The 17,787-nt window shown below is 37.4% G+C and overlaps 1 protein-coding gene across 2 annotated transcripts in view; it reads left to right on the top strand.

Moving 5' to 3' along the window:
* Positions 1 to 7,508: 7,508 nt before the first annotated feature.
* The window catches only part of MANEA (mannosidase endo-alpha), an 84,172-nt gene continuing 73,893 nt past the window's right edge, over positions 7,509 to 17,787 (top strand). Inside the window, exon 1 of one of the 2 annotated variants that reach the window (XM_032339029.1) lies at positions 7,509 to 7,810. In XM_032339029.1, the coding sequence (XP_032194920.1) occupies positions 7,701 to 7,810 (110 nt within the window). In that variant the 5' untranslated portion in view covers positions 7,509 to 7,700. The remainder of the gene's footprint in view (positions 7,811 to 17,787) is intronic. The other variant, XM_032339030.1, reaches the window with a different exon arrangement.

The raw sequence follows: 17,787 nt of genomic DNA, 5'->3' as shown, positions 1-17,787 counted from the left end.
TCCTACTCAAAGAATTTATTTTGAAAGAAGCAGGAACATAAAAATGTTACCACCAAGTATCACATACAGGAATGAACATGCATACACACACAGATGCATAGTACCTTATTCCTTATTTAGTCAATAAAGAATGAATTTCTGGCCATTAGACACATTCAGTTAAAGAAACATATTTGAAGACTTGCTATGCGAAAGTCATTGGGCTAGGTGCTATAAAAATATAAGGATGAATGAAGGAAAGCCCATCTTATGGGAACACAAACTCTTGAAAATATAGACATCTACAAATATAATTGAAGTAGCCCATACAGTGGTAAATGGATAATTAATATAAACCACACAACGTGTGTCTCTCTCTGTATTTTCTAGATACCAAGCTCCTAGAAGGCAGATGTTTCTTCTGAGCTGATGTATTCTGACAGTAGGCAGCCCCCCAAAATTGTTTATGCATAATCAAAACCAATTATAAAGTTAACATATTGAGCAATCTCAACAAAACAAAACTTCCAAAACAACCAGAATAATATTTGATGAATGAAAACCCCAGTTCAGGTTAGTGACAATTAGTGACGTTTTTCTCACATCCAAAAAAACATTTTAATGTCCACAATAAAAAGAAGAGTAAATGGTACATCTACCGTTTTTCTTTTCACACACTATTTTTAGACCAACCTGCTGTCTCGTAATTAATGTAACATTTACTGAAGCCCTGCTGTTCATTGCTTTATTTATTCAACACATTTTTTGAGCGCCATGTTAGTTTCCTTTAGTTGCTGGAAGCAATTAGTATAGACTTGGTTGGTTAAAAAAGCATTCATTTATTTTCTTGCAGTTCGGGAATTCCAAAGGCTGAAGTTAATTTCACTGGCCTGAAATCAAGATGTTAGCTTTGTTGGTAGCTCTCCCTTTTGAGGCTTATGGGAGAATCTGTTGTTTTGCCTTTTCTAGCTTCTAGAGCTGCATTCCTTTCCTTCCTTTTCTTGAGCCCCCTCCCCAGTCTTTAAAGTTGGCAACATAGCATTTTGCTTCAGCTGCCACGTTTCCTTCTCTTTCAAATTTCCCTTTCCCTGCCTTTGATCAGGACATTTGTGATGATAGTTAGGGCCCATGCAGACAGTCTTCATCTCGAGATACTTAATCATATCTGCAAAGTCTCTTTTGCCATGTAAAGTAACATTCACATTTTCAGAAGACTTGGAGTTAGTTCTCTTAGGGGACCATTGCTCATCCTACCACATGCACCTACTTCATGCTGGATATAGGAGACCCAGCAGTGAATTAGACATCTTTGTGTCTGTGCTCATGGATCTTGACATTATGTGAGGTAAAAAAGATGTACAAGGCACAGACCTCCTTTTTAATTGGGTTCTCTAATAGAGGGATATTTTATCAGAGAATAAGTACATGTTCTTTCCTTTACACTTTTAGCAAGAGAAATTGCCAGCTACTTCTTAGAATAAGCAGGCACAGAAAATCACCTTGCAGCACGCTGTTGAGAAAAATTACTTGTGTTCTGTCTTACATAAATAGAGGATGAGTAGGCTCATCTATCTTAAGCAATAACAGACGTTTTTTGTTTTTGTTTTTTTAGTAACTTTGCAAACTGCTCTTTTTTTTTTAATGTTAGGAGATGATGGTTTTGTGGCAGAAGAAAGGTTAGGTCAGTTTGGTTAAGGAATCTATGTTTCGTTCAGGAAAGGAAAAAACAAAATAAAACAAAACCCAATGCCTTAGAAGATAACTATAAAATCTGGACTTCAGGTAGTACAAAATTTGGGGGTTGGCTAATTTGGCATAAAATTAATGTACTTGATCCTAGTACATGAAACTTCCTTCCCTCAAAACACTGATAGGCTTATCAACCTGTGGAGTAGTTGCCCCACGCAGGAAGTGCCATATCTTTCTGCTGGCCCAGGTTTCAATTAAAGACAAGCATCTGTCTCACGGCCCCATGGAACAGGGTCTTGCCAGGAGAGATGGCCCATATCCAGTCAACAGTGCATTTAGTCTACCAGCACCAATCAGCCAGAGTTTAATGCTCTGCCACCTCTATGTGGAAGAGTAATGACACTGGAGTTCTCCCCCATCTCCATCACTTGCAGTGCCATGACCTGGCCCAGTGCTTCAATCAGAAATGAAAAGAGCTTTGGTCAAAGGGACTTGGCCTGTTTAGTTGGTTTCTCAGTCTGCTTAAGGACTATAACAAAATATTTTAACAAAATATGTTAACCAGATGATTTATAAACATGAAGCATTTATTTCTCCCAGTTCTGAAGGCTGGAAGTTCAAGGTTAGGGTGCTAGCATGGTCAGGTGAAAGCCCTCTTTTGGGTCATAGGTTTCTTATTTTATCCTCAGATGTTAGAAGAGAAACAGGGTCTCTCTGGCACCTCTTTTCTAAAGGCACTATACCATTCATGAGGGTTCTGCTTTCATGACCTAATCACCTCAAAAGTCCCCACCTCTAAAAGTCTCCACCTCCTGGTACCATCACCCGAGTAGTTTTATTTCAACATATTTTGAAGGGATGCAAACATTGAGACTGTAGCAGTTGAGAATTACCTACATTGAGTTTAATACTAGGGTGTGAGTAAATCCTAAATCAGTCTCTACTAATTAGTAAAGAAGGCACCTTAGCTCCTATGGTCACTACAAGGTCAGAGAATTTACACAGCTCTAAGTTAGAGACATGAACTGCCAACACCAGTTTCTTCTTTGACTCATGTCACAAGTCATGAATTTATGTAAGGTAGAGTTAGACTGGATTCTTTGTTGTCAAGACTGGTAGATACTCAAGAACTCTGGGTACACATGGTGAAAAATTAGAGCAGTAGGGTGATGGGTAAGAGTTTGTATTTCTGAATTATCTGCTGCTATCAGCTGGTAGAGGCTTTGGCGTTATATTCAGGGGATTTCTTGGGAGTTATAGTCTTTGCATCCCAAGTGATGTCAAGAGATAGCCTAGTTACATCATTATATAGGAAAATATGATGTAAAGAATGGTATGACAATTTAATTAATGAAGTAATTATTGCTGTTCTATAATACTGCCTATAATGTAATAGTGATTAATGTAGGTATGTAGTAATAATTACATTGTACATAGTACAATAGCATTAAAGAAGGCAGACTTGACATGGACATTGAAGCATAATGTAGTAGATAATTGAACTTTTGAGATTTACTGTATTTGTTTGTTTGTTGGCTCTAGAATCCAAAAATCCTGGTTTTGGAGGAAAACCATAGTGTGTGTCTTGTACGTGACTTCTCATTAAGGAAGCCAAAAGGACTGACTTCCATTTTAAGGATGCTAAGGAGATACAGACATATAACTTAGGCTTAGCTCATCAAATTTTTCCAACCAAAGATTTGAATCTTGAAGAACTAAGGCAAACAATACAGGCAGAATGGAGAGATTCTTCATGGTGGTGTCACAAACATTGAGAGCTCAGTGCACACTTGAAATTATCAGTGTCTTAATCCGTACCATTGCAGGAAGCTGTCATCCCAGTTGTCCCGCCCTTCTGTGTTCCCGCCCATTGACTTATTTACTAGACTTCACCTTTCTGCTCTTCTCCGTAACCTTTCACATAAGTTCTATTTATGCTTCATGTGCCAAACTCAGTTTCTATATCTTGCAAAAAAGAACTCTAACTTGAATGGAGAGGGAATAGACAGGAAGTGAGAAGACATGTCAGGTAAGTGGAGTGATGAACAAAGATATGAGATGACATAATATGTCTAGAAGATTCTAATGAAACTGCAGGGACTGGATGGAAGAAAAGACAAAGTATTCAGATGACAGTGAGGACAGTTCTAGAACTAGAGCAAACAATACATATCAGAAAGTAGGATTAAATAATAATGAGTAAGTAACCTCTTAGTCTTTAATTCTTTTATCCCCTGAATAAATTATTTGTTGCATTCTTGTTATGTCAACAACTTTTGCTGACTCTGAACATATAAAAAGGGCAAAATCCATGCCATCAAGGAGACACTAATCTTTTACAGTGCAGTAGGAAATTTCAGGATGCAAATTCCTTTTTTGCTTTAATTTAAACATTTAGATAACTTTCTCTCTCGTGACAATTATTGTCACCAATTTACCAATTTTAAAAATTGACAGAAATAGAAATTCTAAAGTAAGATTTCAGTATTATAGAATCCTAATAAATCAAAGTAAAAGAGTACCAGTCCTGAGGGCCTAGATTTTTTCCTGCATTTTTTGAAATAATCATTACTCCTGACTCTAATATGTTTATGGAAGTTATCATATTAATAAATATTCTGATGTTGAATGAAATAAAGCATGTTTTATTTTATATCAGTGTATGCCTACTTCTTAAAAACTGTTTGATTATGCCTGACAGCATAAATAAATTAGGGTAAATAGATTCTCATTGAATGATTTTTTTCTAACCATCAGATTCAATGCAAAATGGTATTTATAAATTGGATTGGGATTGCATCTAATGCCCCATCCTATAACTCTGACTGTTCTGTTGGTCCCTTCCTAATGGCAAGAAATGTTGAAATATCACTAATAGAGACAATGTCGTCATTGTTCAAAGTGTTTTTGTGTGGATTTCTTGATTATTGGGAGGTATGGGAACAATGTATTGTTGTAATGATCACAAATATTTTTACATACTAAATCCTGACATTTTTCAAATATAGGATGGCTATAATTTGTGGCAAATTCAATTGTCTATTTTTTACATGTATAAGTCAAGCAGAGAAAGACAACTATCATATGATCTCCCTGATATGAGGAAGTGGTGATGCAACATGTATTTCAACTAAAAACTAGCATTGAAGGAATATGCCATTCATCCAATAGAGGGATTCCCAGAAGGAAAAAAGTGGAAGCTGCATATAAATTGATTTTATGTAGTAAATGGACATTTCAAATATGTTACATCAGGGTGGTCACTGAGCTCCCAAAGGGGAGAGAAAAAAATATCCAAACAGGGAAGAATGGGGAAAAAATACAAATTTTGTTCATTGAATTCTTGTTGAGAACTGTTCTAATGTATTAAACTAATAGTTGCCTTTGTCTTCTCCTACTTACTTATTATTATTATAATAGTCTCTACCCCACAAGATCCTTGGGGTTGATTTTGTCTTGCTACTAGCAAAACCGTTTCCACTTCTTTTTTGGCATTAGCAATAAAGATGCTTCTCCTTATTTCCCAGGCCTGTGGATAAAATAATCAATAAAGTCAAATTCATTCCACTCAATATCCAAATAGGGTTTTTTATGGATCTTGGCTGAATCATCCTAAAGTTTATATGAAAGAACAGCCAGCAGTAATTAAGGCATTTTTTTTTTTTAGATTTTATTTATTAAATTTTTAAATTTTTTTAAATTTTTTTTTTTTAAGATTTTATTTATTTATTTGACAGAGAGAAATCACAAGTAGATGGAGAGGCAGGCAGAGAGAGAGGAAGGGAAGCAGGCTCCCCGCCGAGCAGAGAGCCCGATGCGGGACTCGATCCCAGGACCCTGAGATCATGACCTGAGCCGAAGGCAGCGGCTCAACCCACTGAGCCACCCAGGCGCCCCGGCAATTTTTTAAATAAAGATTTTTATTTGTTTATTTGACAGACAGAGATCACAAGTAGGCAGAGAGGCAGGCAGGGAGAAAGTGGGGGAATCAAGCTTCCCGCTGAGCAGAGAGCCCTATTTGGGGCTTGATCCCAGCGGAAAGGCAGAAGCTTTAACCCACTGAGCCACCCAGGCGCCTCTAATTAAGGTAATTTTAGAGAAGAATTAAAAGAGGGGCACCTGGGTGGCTCAGTAGGTTAAGCCTCTGCCTTTGGCTCAGGTCATGATCTCAGGGTCCTGGGATCTAGCCCCGAATTGGGCTCTCTGGTCAGCAGGGAGCCTGCTTCCCCCTCTCTCTCTGCCTGCCTCTCTGCCTAGTTGTGATCTCACTCTGTCAAATAAATAAATAAAATCTTAAAAAAAAAAAAGAATCATAAGAAAGAAGGTCTTGCTGAATTTTTCAATATGCAGAGTTGAGTGCATATAACCAACAAGAGAGAAGTACTTAAACTTTAAAAATATATAAAGATTATCTATAAATTAATATCCCAAAACAACAAAGCTTATAACATACTCATTATTTTATTTATACTTTTCTATGTCTAAAAATATTTCATAATTAAACTTTAAAACTTTTAGAAAATAAATGAGAATATCCTATGGTTTCAGGTTTGAAGACTGTTACAAATAAGAAAGCAAAATGGATGAAATTATAATGTAAAAATTTGTTACAACTAGCAGTACTTAAAATATATAGCTTTGGTTATCAAAAGATACTATAGAAAGTTAAAGGACAATCCATAAACTGAGAAAAGCTATTTGAAACACATAGCCAACAAGAAGAGAAGTATTTAAGCTTTAAAAATATATAAAGATCATCTACAAATTAATTCCCAAAAGCAACAAGCCTATAAAAAGTGAGTTAAAATTGAGAACAGGCATTGCACAGAAAATCAAATAGCCACTAAGCATTTATAAATATACACAAGCTCATTGGTAAGGGGATTAATGTAAATTAAAGGCGCAAATTAAGAGATGCTATTGGCAGACAAAAATTTTAAAATCTAACAATAACAGGTGTTATGGTGATGTGCCAGCCTATGTGAAATGTATCCGTTTATAGATGAATCTCAAAACACAAATGTGTAGTGAAAAAAAGAAATTGGAGGGGAAAATGCTGTGTGATTCATTATAAAAAATAAGGATAACATATTTTTAGGGAATCATACATATATAACTATGTTCAAAATGCAAGAAAATAAGTAATACAAAATTTAGCATAATGGTTATTTCTGTGTGGGAGGGGGGATGGAGAAGACTTTTGAGAAGGCTTCAAAAATACCGGTATTCTGCATCTTCAGCTCCGTAGTGAGTACGAGGGTATTCTTTTTATTATTCTTTAAAATGTGCACATACAGGATACATTCATATATGCATATTTCACAACTAAAATTTCTACTAAAAATCTAGTGTGATTTTAAGGACGCCCTTACCAAATTGTTCACGTCAGCAAGTTCTAGACTGTGAGCCAGGATTTCCTTGTTACTATGTAACCAAACAAAACAGAGAATTCTCTTGGCTTCTCAGGCTGATGTAAAATGGAACCCTTCAGCCGAAACCCCTATTTCGAAAGTTCTTGTTCTTTATACCTGTCTCCTTGTTCTCAATTATTTCTATAATCCACTACAAAGGTGATTTTATATATTTGCTAATTAAATGTCATCTTTATCTATTAGGGCCTTCACAAAAAGTTCCAGTTTTTTCAAAAACGATAAAACTCGTCCTTAGTTTGAAAACAACCTGCGTACTGAGTTAAAGCAACTTTGGAAAGCCTCCCATCAAAACCAGGGGTCCTTTTTAGTGAGAGCTTCCCAGAGCAACTTCAGAACAGTTTTTAAGAGAGGGGTGGGTCACCTCTAATCGGAGCGCGAGCCTGGGAGTCCCGCCAGAGTCGGCTCCGCCCCTTTTCTCTGCGCGGGACACCCGGAAAAGCTCTCCCCTCCTTCATTCACGCCCCTCTTTACGCTCGCAGAGAAGGGGAGCCCGAGCCCGTAAAGCCAGCGCCCTGCCCCCTTCCAGAGCCCGGCGTCAGGCCCCGCCCACCGGGGGGCTGCCGGAACGCTCTGCGCGCGCCTTTTGGGAGGCGGGGCTGGATGGGTTCGCCGCGGAGAGGCCGCAGGGTGTCGGCTTCCGCTCTCCCTCTGCTTTCAACCCCCACGGCTCTGGCTGAAGCGTCTGCCTGTGGCCGGATTCCCAGACCCTGGTGAGTAGCGGGAGAAGTCAGGGCACCGCAGACGCGGCTGCGGCGAAGTCGGGACCCACCTCCCAGCGCCTGCGCGCATGTCCCCTAGCCAATGTGCTTGCAGCTTCTGCAGATGGCCTTTGACCCCGCGCCCCTTGGGCGGGCGAGAGGCGGCGAGCTGCGTTTTGGGGACCCGGGATACCCCACCCCCACCCCCACCCCCGTCACTGTTAGCTCTCCGGGTTAGTTTTACCGCTAGCTTTTAGAGAGACTGCGGGCTTTGTGTGGGCCGCTTCTTCGCAGCGGAGCCTCCGTCGTCTGCTCCGTTTTCCCTCCTCTCCCGGTCAAGTTGGGAATTCCGGGAGTGACGGAAGACGCTCAGTGCCCCGTCCTTTTTGTTTCCAAACTGTAGCTGCGCCTGGAGTCTGCGGGGAGAGGCGGGAGGATCGAGGCCGCCAGCGCTTGGGTTGTGGCCGGACAGTCGCGGCCGCCTGCCTCCTGGCGCCTTTGGGCCTCTGGCGAGGAGAGTAGGGTGGGAAAACCCACCCCAGAGATGGGTTTTCCCATTCATTTGTCAACGTGTTTGGCTCTATCAGCATCGACATTTATCTTTTGCTAAGTTTCAGGATGCAGCTGTGCCGGACGAATTTCTTTTTTTCATTGCACTGGAGCAGACTGAAATTCAGGCATTTGTGATGGTTTTCGTTTTATGTATTGTTAAGACCCTATGGATGAATGTTAGGAGAAAACGTGGAACTATTTAAAGATGAGTAAAACAAGGGAGGATGATATAGGACTTCAAAAAAGACAAACAGGACTGGAATGAGTTGTTTATGTTAAAGTATTTTCAATAGTAATTTGAGAGAAAAATACAAAATAAAATCCAGGTTGGTTAATACTGTCTCATTACAGAGTATTTTCATGACAACGTGTGATTTTTCTAATTTTTGGGCTGTATGTAAACTTAGAAAAAACAATGGGACGCAGTCACTCTTGTAGACTTTCAGGCTCTGTGCATAAAACATTAACAGATTCATTTCTGCTAGTCACATGATTAAATACTATGTGTAAGATCAGAAAACAAACTGTCCCGAGTAAAGTTAAGTTGCAGTTTATGAGTAGGTAACAGATTGTTTTCTAAGCCCATTCTATTCAAATGAAAACATGACACCTGTTAGCAGTTTTCATCTGCGTAAAAAAAAAAGTCTCTAAACCTCATTTGTGTGGTAGGTTGTAAGATGGTGGAATAGAAGGCAAGAGCTTGAGTTTTAGAGCCAAACTTGCTTTGCTTTTTGCTGGTGCTTAACCTCAGAGTGTTACTTAGCCTTTCACTAAGCCCTCTGAAAAATGTACCTCTGTTACATCTGTCATCTGTAAAATGGTGTTAAAAAGAAGTTTTACTTATTAAGTTGTTATGAAGACTAAAACGGTCGGATAAGATTATGCGGAACTGAATTTCCGTTAACCACAGCGTGTACGTGTTTACACTGAAACCACCTGGGCAAGGAAACCTTGGTATAGAAACTGATTTTGAAAGTTCCAGGTGTATCTTCTATTAAGAGTTGTTTATCTAAAATGGCTTCTTAGGAAATAAAATTAGAGAACAATACTAAAAAACACTGCAAGTCTGTATAATTTAGCAATAGGTCACAATAGGTCATTAAAAGGTGAAATCTTTTGATGTTTCTAACTGGATTGACAGCAGATACTTTCTGAAATAAGTTGACGTCACAATGCTCTGGATCTTTCAGACCTCTTAAGTCAAAAACTAGCATTTCGAAGATTGAAAGCATAAAACACAAAAGTAGAAACCGTAGAGTTTCAAGAGAACCTATTAGGTGTAACTTCTGTGTATTATGTAATGTCAGCTGCCCTTTGAAGAAAACAGGTCTTCAGTAGCCAATACCTTGAGTAGATTCCTATTTTGGGAATCCATACATCTGCAATTAACTTTTCTGCAATTTTATTTTCTCAGGTGATTTCTTTTTTTTTTTTTTTTTTTTTAAGATTTTATTTATTTATTTGACAGAGAGAAATCACAAGTAGACGGAGAGGCAGACAGAGAGAGAGAGGAAGGGAAGCAGGCTCCCTGCTGAGCAGAGAGCCCGATGCGGGACTCGATCCCAGGACCCTGAGATCATGACCTGAGCCGAAGGCAGCGGCTTAACCCACTGAGCCACCCAGGCGCCCTCTCAGGTGATTTCTGAATCTTCTTTTGTCGAAGACAAATAGTTCCTCCATTCCTTTCTTCTTAGGTCATTAGAATTGCTAGCTTCTTAGCAATCATTATGGTTTTGCTATCTTGAAGATAATTTTTATTAAAATGAATTTTCAAAATTATTGGATGTCTCTTGCTATATAGTATGTTCAGTATAGATTGTAAAAAGGTCAACCATCTGTATAGTCAGTAGAATCTATACATACACACACTGCCCAAATATATACTAATGTCAAAAACAAAAGGGCCTGAAATTAAATTGTTCAAGCGGAACACGTAATGGCCACTGTGTATAAGATGTGTGGAGCTCTTCTGCAGTGTAGATACAAGAACTCCATTTTTTTACCTCAAGGAGCAATCCAGTAGTGGATCTAATGCATGTAATTAAATAGCATAATGCAGTATGTAAAGAAATGCCACTTTAGTAAGTAGGCAAGGCTGTAGCAATAGAATGTATGAGAAAATGAGTACTTTTCACCCTGGAATCATTAGGGAAGGTATCAAAAAGAGGCAAGATTTCAGCTTTGTCTTGAGGGATGAGTAGCATTTTAAAAGTTAGCCATGTAGAGAATAGATTTTTAGATAGAATTAACTATGTTATTAATTGCTTGCCAAATGCCCATCTTTAATAATCATCATAATACTCATTTTTATTTAGTGTTACTCTAGACAGGAAATGATTCTAAAAGTTTTATAATAATTTATGCTCAAATATCTGTGAATCAGGTAATAACTCATTGTATAGATGAGAAAAGCAGAGAAAGATGAGGTCATTTGAATAGGCAAAATAGCTTTAAAAGGCACAGGTGGGGGTTATCTGCCTTTAACCAGAGTGCTCAGGCTTTAAGTTGCCATGACTTACTGTTAATAGAGATGTGGAGGTTGGGATAGGGCCAGTGAATCATCTATAATGATGTAATAAATGAACATTCTAAGTGAGTGAATTAAGTAATTAAAAAAGAGGGACCAACTTAAACTACATTTACAGGCAAGAGTAGGGTGTTGGGGCACTTGGGTGACTCAGTTGGTTAAGCAACTGCCTTTGGCTCCGGTCATGATCTTGGGATTTTAGATGAGTCCCTTATCAGGCTCCCAGCTCCACGGGGAGTCTGCTTCTCCCTCTGACCTTCCCCCTTCTCATTCTCTCTCTTACTGTCCCTCTCTCAAATAAATAAATTAAAATCTTTAAAAAAAAAACAAAAAAAACAAAGGTGGGGTGGCGGGGCAAGGCAGCTTCCATAAATGGACATTTTGTGTTCTTGTATAGATCTGAGAAATGAATCTAACAAATATAAAAAAGTTTCAGAGCTATTTGTCTTTTATATTTCTTCACCTTTATTTTTAAATCTAATTGATATTTACCATATGATTAAAATACTATTTTTTTACACTTTCATATACATTATCTTGCATGATTCACAGAACAGCTTTGTCAGAAAACACAATAGGTAATATGTTCGTTCTTTTTTTTTTTAAAGAGGTAAACATGGCTGATTTGGGACTTTGGTTTTTAGACTGCAAGGCCAATATTTTGTTCTATATCTTGATTCTTCTACACATTTTAGTACTCAGACTCTCAAAAATCAAGGTCTTTCTACTTTTTATATCCTATAGTGATTGCTCCTGTTCTCTGTGTCTTGACAATGTTCATTACTGTTCTTCCCTAAACTTTTCTTATGAAGTGTTATGTTCTAATTTTAGAAGGTAGAGTAGGAAAATAATCACTATATTTTATCACCCAGAGGTAATCATTTTACATGTGTTAGTGCTTCTCTTTGTGTATTTTTAATGTAGTTGAGATATTGTTATATCCAGGATTCCTTTTTTTTTTTTTTCTTTTTTTTTACTTCATGGCTTGTAAAATTTCTTACTGTCTTTAAGGGAAGGATTTGTTTTCATCTTGATATTTTGGAATTTTTAGGACAAGAAATGATAGAGGCAGACCAAAATTGTTGTATCATCTCTTTATTCTTCTCTGTAGGGCTGCCACACTCCAGAATTTTACTCCCTGCAGTCCTGTATTGCAGAGCTTGAAGGATGGTATTAATTGGCACTTCCCGGAAATGAGCATTAGGTTACCAGCTTATGTCCTCCAATTTGCTGGTGGGATTGGGATTCTTTCTTTCTTTCTTTCTTAAATTTTCAAATTGATACTTCTAGAAATGTTCCAAAAACAGTGCAAACAACTCAGTTACTGTTTATTTTTCTTGTATATTCACCAAATGGTAATATTTTACTGTATTTGCTTTATCATTGTACACATATACACATGTTTTACATTATATATAGTTATATACATTACATGTAATATGTATGTGCATATGTGTGAGTGTTTAATACATTGTCTGATGTTTCCTCATGTTTAGATCCAAGTTAAATTTTGACATACTACAGCAGTGATTCTGTTTCCTTCTTGGGTCATCTTCAAATTTCATTTTGATCACTTGTTTAAAGTGTTGTCTGCTAGGTTTTGCACTGAGTTACTATTGTTTCCTTTGTATTAATTAGGTGTCTTTTGGGGAGATTGTTTGGTAATATATGGGTATCCTGTTTCTCATCAAACTTTTATTTCCTCATTTAATATCCGTAGATGATTTTTGCCTACTATGGTTGTTATGGTAGTTTCCAAATAGTGATATTCCATTAGTCCATCTAAATTTATTAGTTGGCATTCTAATATGAGTCTTCTTTATTCCTTTTATTTTTGCATTAAAAAAAAGTATGAAAAAATAACTATGGATTCATTAATTCTTATTTTAATACCTGTTATTTATGACTCCTTATGTTATTGCTGAAATTGTTGAGGATTTAGCCAGTGGTTGCCCCTTCAGCCTGGCTCTTATATCCAGTGGACATGTCCCCGACACTTTCTGAATACTTCTTACTTTCTGATAAGATAATCAAGGCTCATTTTGTACTTTCCCAGTCACAGTCTGGGAATCAACATTTCTCCAAGGAACTTGGTTCTTCTAAGCAGCAAAGGATATTTAAAAAACAATATCTTGGACCAGATGTGTTCCTTGCTGCTGGGGTTTCTTTGATTCTATACTCTTAGTGTACAGAACTAGGAAATAATATGAATATATTGATGTGTATATACACACAAACACACCCCTTTTTACTAATAAAAGCCACACATTCATGCAGATACTAACTAACAATCTGACAACAGGAGTTTCATTCTAACCTCCCACTTTTTACATAGCTTTTTGTCTGTGAAAATCCTGAGCCCCAGTTACCAGCATACATTTGCTTACGTGTAGAATACACATTAAAGAATTACAGGACTCCTGGGTGGCTCAGTTAGTTAAGCGTCATCTGCCTTTGGTCGAGGTCATGATCCTAGGGTCCTGTGATCTAGTCCCACATTGGTCTCCTTGCTTAGCGGCGAGTCTGCTTCTCCTTCAGCCGGCCACTCTCCCTGCTTGTGCTCTCTCTCTCTCTGACAAATAAAATCTTTAAAAAATCTGCTAACATGTACCATTGCAAAAACAGCTTACTGACTGGAATTTAGCATTTAATGCTTGTTTTTTGAGTATGTGAAATATGACATGGCTCAAAAAGCCAAAGCTGTACAAAAAAGTAGACTCCCTTCTATTCTCCAACCCTTCTACCCATACTTCTCCTCCCACATTCTCTGTCCTCTTTGTTTTTACCCCCATACATAATCAACCTCCTTAAGATTCTTGTTTATTCTTCCTGTGTTTCTTCTGTGCACTTGAGAAAATATTTTTTTGAGACAATGTATATTTTATTTGCACTTGCCTTCTTTCACATATCAGTATATCCAGAAAATCAATTTATGTCATTTCAAAGAGCTATTCCTCCTTTTATTTAGCTTAACATCCCAGTATTTTATAATTAAAGTGCTATATATGGATTTATGTGCTATTTATGTGCTTTTTATTTTTAAGGTAATTTCCATGAAGTAGGACTTCTGAGTCCAAAGATAAATGGATGTGTAATTTTGTTAGCTATTGCCAAATTCACAAAAAGACTACCAATTTGCATTCAGCTAGCGATGTTTGGAAGTGCTTTTTTTCTCGTCTTCTTACCAACAAGATGTATTTTTGTTTTTGTTTTCTTAGTCTCCTGGATAAGGAATGATATCTTTATGTAGTTTTATTCTGCATTATTTTAAAGATTTATTTTAGAGGGGAAAGGGGCAGAGAGAATCTCAAATAAGCTCCATCTCACAACCCTGAGGCTGTCCACTGGAGCCAAAATCAAGAGTTGAATACTTAGCTGACTGAGCCACCCAGGAACAGCTTTAATTTGCGTTTTTAAAAATTCTGAGTGAGGTAGAAGAACTTGCCAGTATTTTCACTGTTAATAGTGTTTTGTTAATAGTGTTTTCAGATATGCCTATCTTTAAATTTATGTAGTTAATTTGCCTTTTCATTTATTGCATATGAATTTTGAGTCATTGTTATAGTCTTCCATTACACTCAGGTTATAAGGGAATTCAGATGGAATTTCTTAGTCATTTCAATGGCTTTGAGCCCTACAACATGCATTATTTTTTGGGAGACTGTGGAGGAAATAGGGGAGGATTATTTAAAACTCCTGATTTAGGGACGCCTGGGTGGCTCAGTTGGTTAAGCCACTGCGTCAGCTCAGGTCATGATCCCAGGGTCCTGGGATCGAGTCCCACATTGGGCTCCTTGCTCAGGGGGGAGCCTGCTTCTCTCTCTGCCTCTGCCTACCACAATGCCTGCTTGTGCTCTCTCTCTCTCTCTGACAAATAAATAAATAAAATCTTTTTAAAAGAAAACAAAAAAACCTCCTGATTTAAAAGGAGCAGAGAAGCTAAGAACATAAGTAGAAAATAGAAAGTGGCAGGATCTTGTTAAAACTCATGACTTTAAATTCAGTATCCATGCATGTAAGTGAGTTAAAATTAATCAGAAATAGTTCAGATATTTACAAGGACCTAAAACCAGGTTTGAAGATTTTACTGATTGGATTAAGATAATCTTCCTCTACCCTAACAGTCCTCAAGAAGCAAACACAGGTTTTCTCTGGAGAAAAATTGTCTCTAAAAATTTTCATTACAATGGCTGGCATTCAATTAAAAAAAAATGCCCAGCATGCAAAAAAAGTGACCAGATGTTGAGAGAGAACAAAAACAGGCAATAGAAGCAGAATCCAGTTCAGGTTAATAGAGGTGGACTTTAAATAAGTGGAATTAACATGTTCAGAGAATTAGAAATTGGAAAATTTTAGCAGATAACTGATGGCTTTAAAAGAGTTAAATGGAAATTCTAAGAGTAAAATAACATTAGATCACAGCTAAAGAGAATTAGGAAACTGGAAGAGTTCAGAAGTACTCAGACTTGAGACATGGAGAGATGAGGGAAATTTTAAAATGTTTAAAAAACTGTAACATTCTAACAGGAGTAATGTATTCCAACATGAGAAATGAATTAGAAAGCAGTAATGGGCAAAAGCAGTATTTGAAGAGATTGTGGTCAAGAATTTTACAAAGCTAAGGAAAGATATCAACCCACAGATTGAAGAAGCATGTTGGGCCCATAAGCAGGATAAATACTAAGAAAACCATATTCCATAGCAAAACTGCTAAAAGCCAAAAATGAGAAAAATAATAAAAGGAGCCAGTGAAAAAGAAATTATCCTTAAAGTCTTTAAAAAATTAAGGGAAAGAACCAGAAAACAATAGTTGTTTTCAACAGAAACAAAGGCAGAAGATAATGGGTTGTGCTGAAAGAAAATTGCCAATATAGAAGTCTATAGATCCATATTACAGTGAAGGCAAAATATATTTTCAAACAAATTAACATGGAATTTATTAGCAGCGGGCTGATACTAAAAGCCTTATTAAAGTGAGTAATTTCTTCATGATAAGGAAAATTGTTTTGAATGGAAGTAGGGGGATGCAGGAGGAACTGAAGAGCAAAGGAAAGGGTGAATGTAATGAACGTTGACTGTGTAAAACAATATTCCATCTGGTGGGGTTTAAGATTTGTGTGAAAAGTAAAGTACACCAAACAGGAGCACAAAATTGGGGGAGGGATAAAGGAAATAAAGTCTTCTAAGTGCGCTTTTATTGTTGAGGCATAGTAGAGTTCTAATTCATCCTGGATTTTGACGAGAATGTATGCTGTAATCAAAGATAAAAATAAAAGCAAAGAATGTAAATGTAAAATTAGCAAATAGGGAGAAATAAAAAGGTAAGAGAAAAAATGGAACTTGAAAGGAGGCCAAAAGAAAAAGCAAGGGTGTAAGAAGTAGATTTAAATATCTGTATTTGCAGAATTGTAAATGTACTGCATACTACAATTACTGGACAGAGTCTGTCAGGTTAGATTAAAAACAGCAACAATAATAAAGTGATGTCCTATTTGAAAAAAAGCTAACTAAGGTGACAAAAAATGATGAAAATGATACTCTGGTCCAGCATGAACCAAATGAAATCCATTGTAGCTAAATTAATATTGGAGTCGAATGTAAGACAAAACCCATCAGTGGAGAAGGAAAGGACATTTCATTGTAAAACAAGATTCAATACTTTAGGAAAACAGTCTGCAAATTTGTATCTACATGACATTAAAATTATGTAAACTATAGATATAAATACGGTCATGGGGGATTTTTAACACAGAAGATGAGTGGATATCAAAAATACAAACAAAACATTGGGGCGCCTGGGTGGCTCAGTGGGTTAAAGCCTCTGCCTTCGGCTCAGGTCATGATCCCAAGGTCCTGGGATCGAGCCCCGCATCAGGCTCTCTGCTCGGCAGGGAGCCTGCTTCCTCCTCTCTCTGACTGCCTCTCTGCCTACTTGTGATCTCTGCCTGTCAAATAAATAAATAAAATTAAAAAAAAATACAAACAAAACGGTTAGCATATTTGGGGTGCCTGGGTGGCTCAGTGGGTTAAGCCTCTGCCTTCAGCTCAGGTCATGGTCTCAGGGTTCTAGGATGGAGTCCCACATCAGGCTCTCTGCTCAGCAGGGAGCCTGCTTCCCCTTCTCTCTCTCTGCCTGCCTCTCTGCCTACTTGTGATCTCTCTCTCTCTGTTAAATCTTAAAAAAAAAAAAATGGTTAGCATAGCATATTTGGTTTGGTAGACACAAGTAGATGTCTGTAACCACTATCTATGGAATATGTATCGCTTTGAAGTGTATATGGGACACTTAATAGAATTGGTCATTGGTTAAGCCTTAAAGCAAGTCTCGACACATTTCAAAGGACTGAAATCATATAGGGGATGTTTTCAGTGGATTCACACTATAAATAGCAAGAAAAAAAATCTAGAAAGTCTCCCAGATATAACACACTTATAGTCATCAGATGAACAATAATGGAAATTTCAATATATTTTGAGCTAAGTGGTCATAAAAATACAGGGTACAAAACTCAAAAGATACTGCTAAAGATGCAATGGCAACAGCAGTGGTATAGTGTTTGAATCATTCTGAGGTCCTTAAATAGACCATTAAATAGAAAAACCAAAACAAATACCTGTAACAAAACTGAAATAACAGATTATCCCCATAGACCCCAAGGTAAGAGTGGAAGGGGACAGCTCACTCACAGCTATAAGACTTCTAACTCGGTTTGTGCTGGAAGAAGGAGAAGAAAGCAATAGCGCATCTGCTTCAATTGATAACACGGATAAATACAGATGTTCTATTTATGGAATATGTTAAATATATAGATGTTAATTTGAAAGGAGGATAGCCCAGTCTGAGAATAAAAGCTGCAAGGGGGATATTAAATATAATATAGATATTAATTTGAAAGGACAGTAGCCCAGT

This window comes from Mustela erminea, chromosome 4 (assembly GCF_009829155.1).
Source record: "Mustela erminea isolate mMusErm1 chromosome 4, mMusErm1.Pri, whole genome shotgun sequence".
Taxonomy (NCBI): domain Eukaryota; kingdom Metazoa; phylum Chordata; class Mammalia; order Carnivora; family Mustelidae; genus Mustela; species Mustela erminea.
This window is presented reverse-complemented; position numbering and strand designations above follow the sequence as displayed.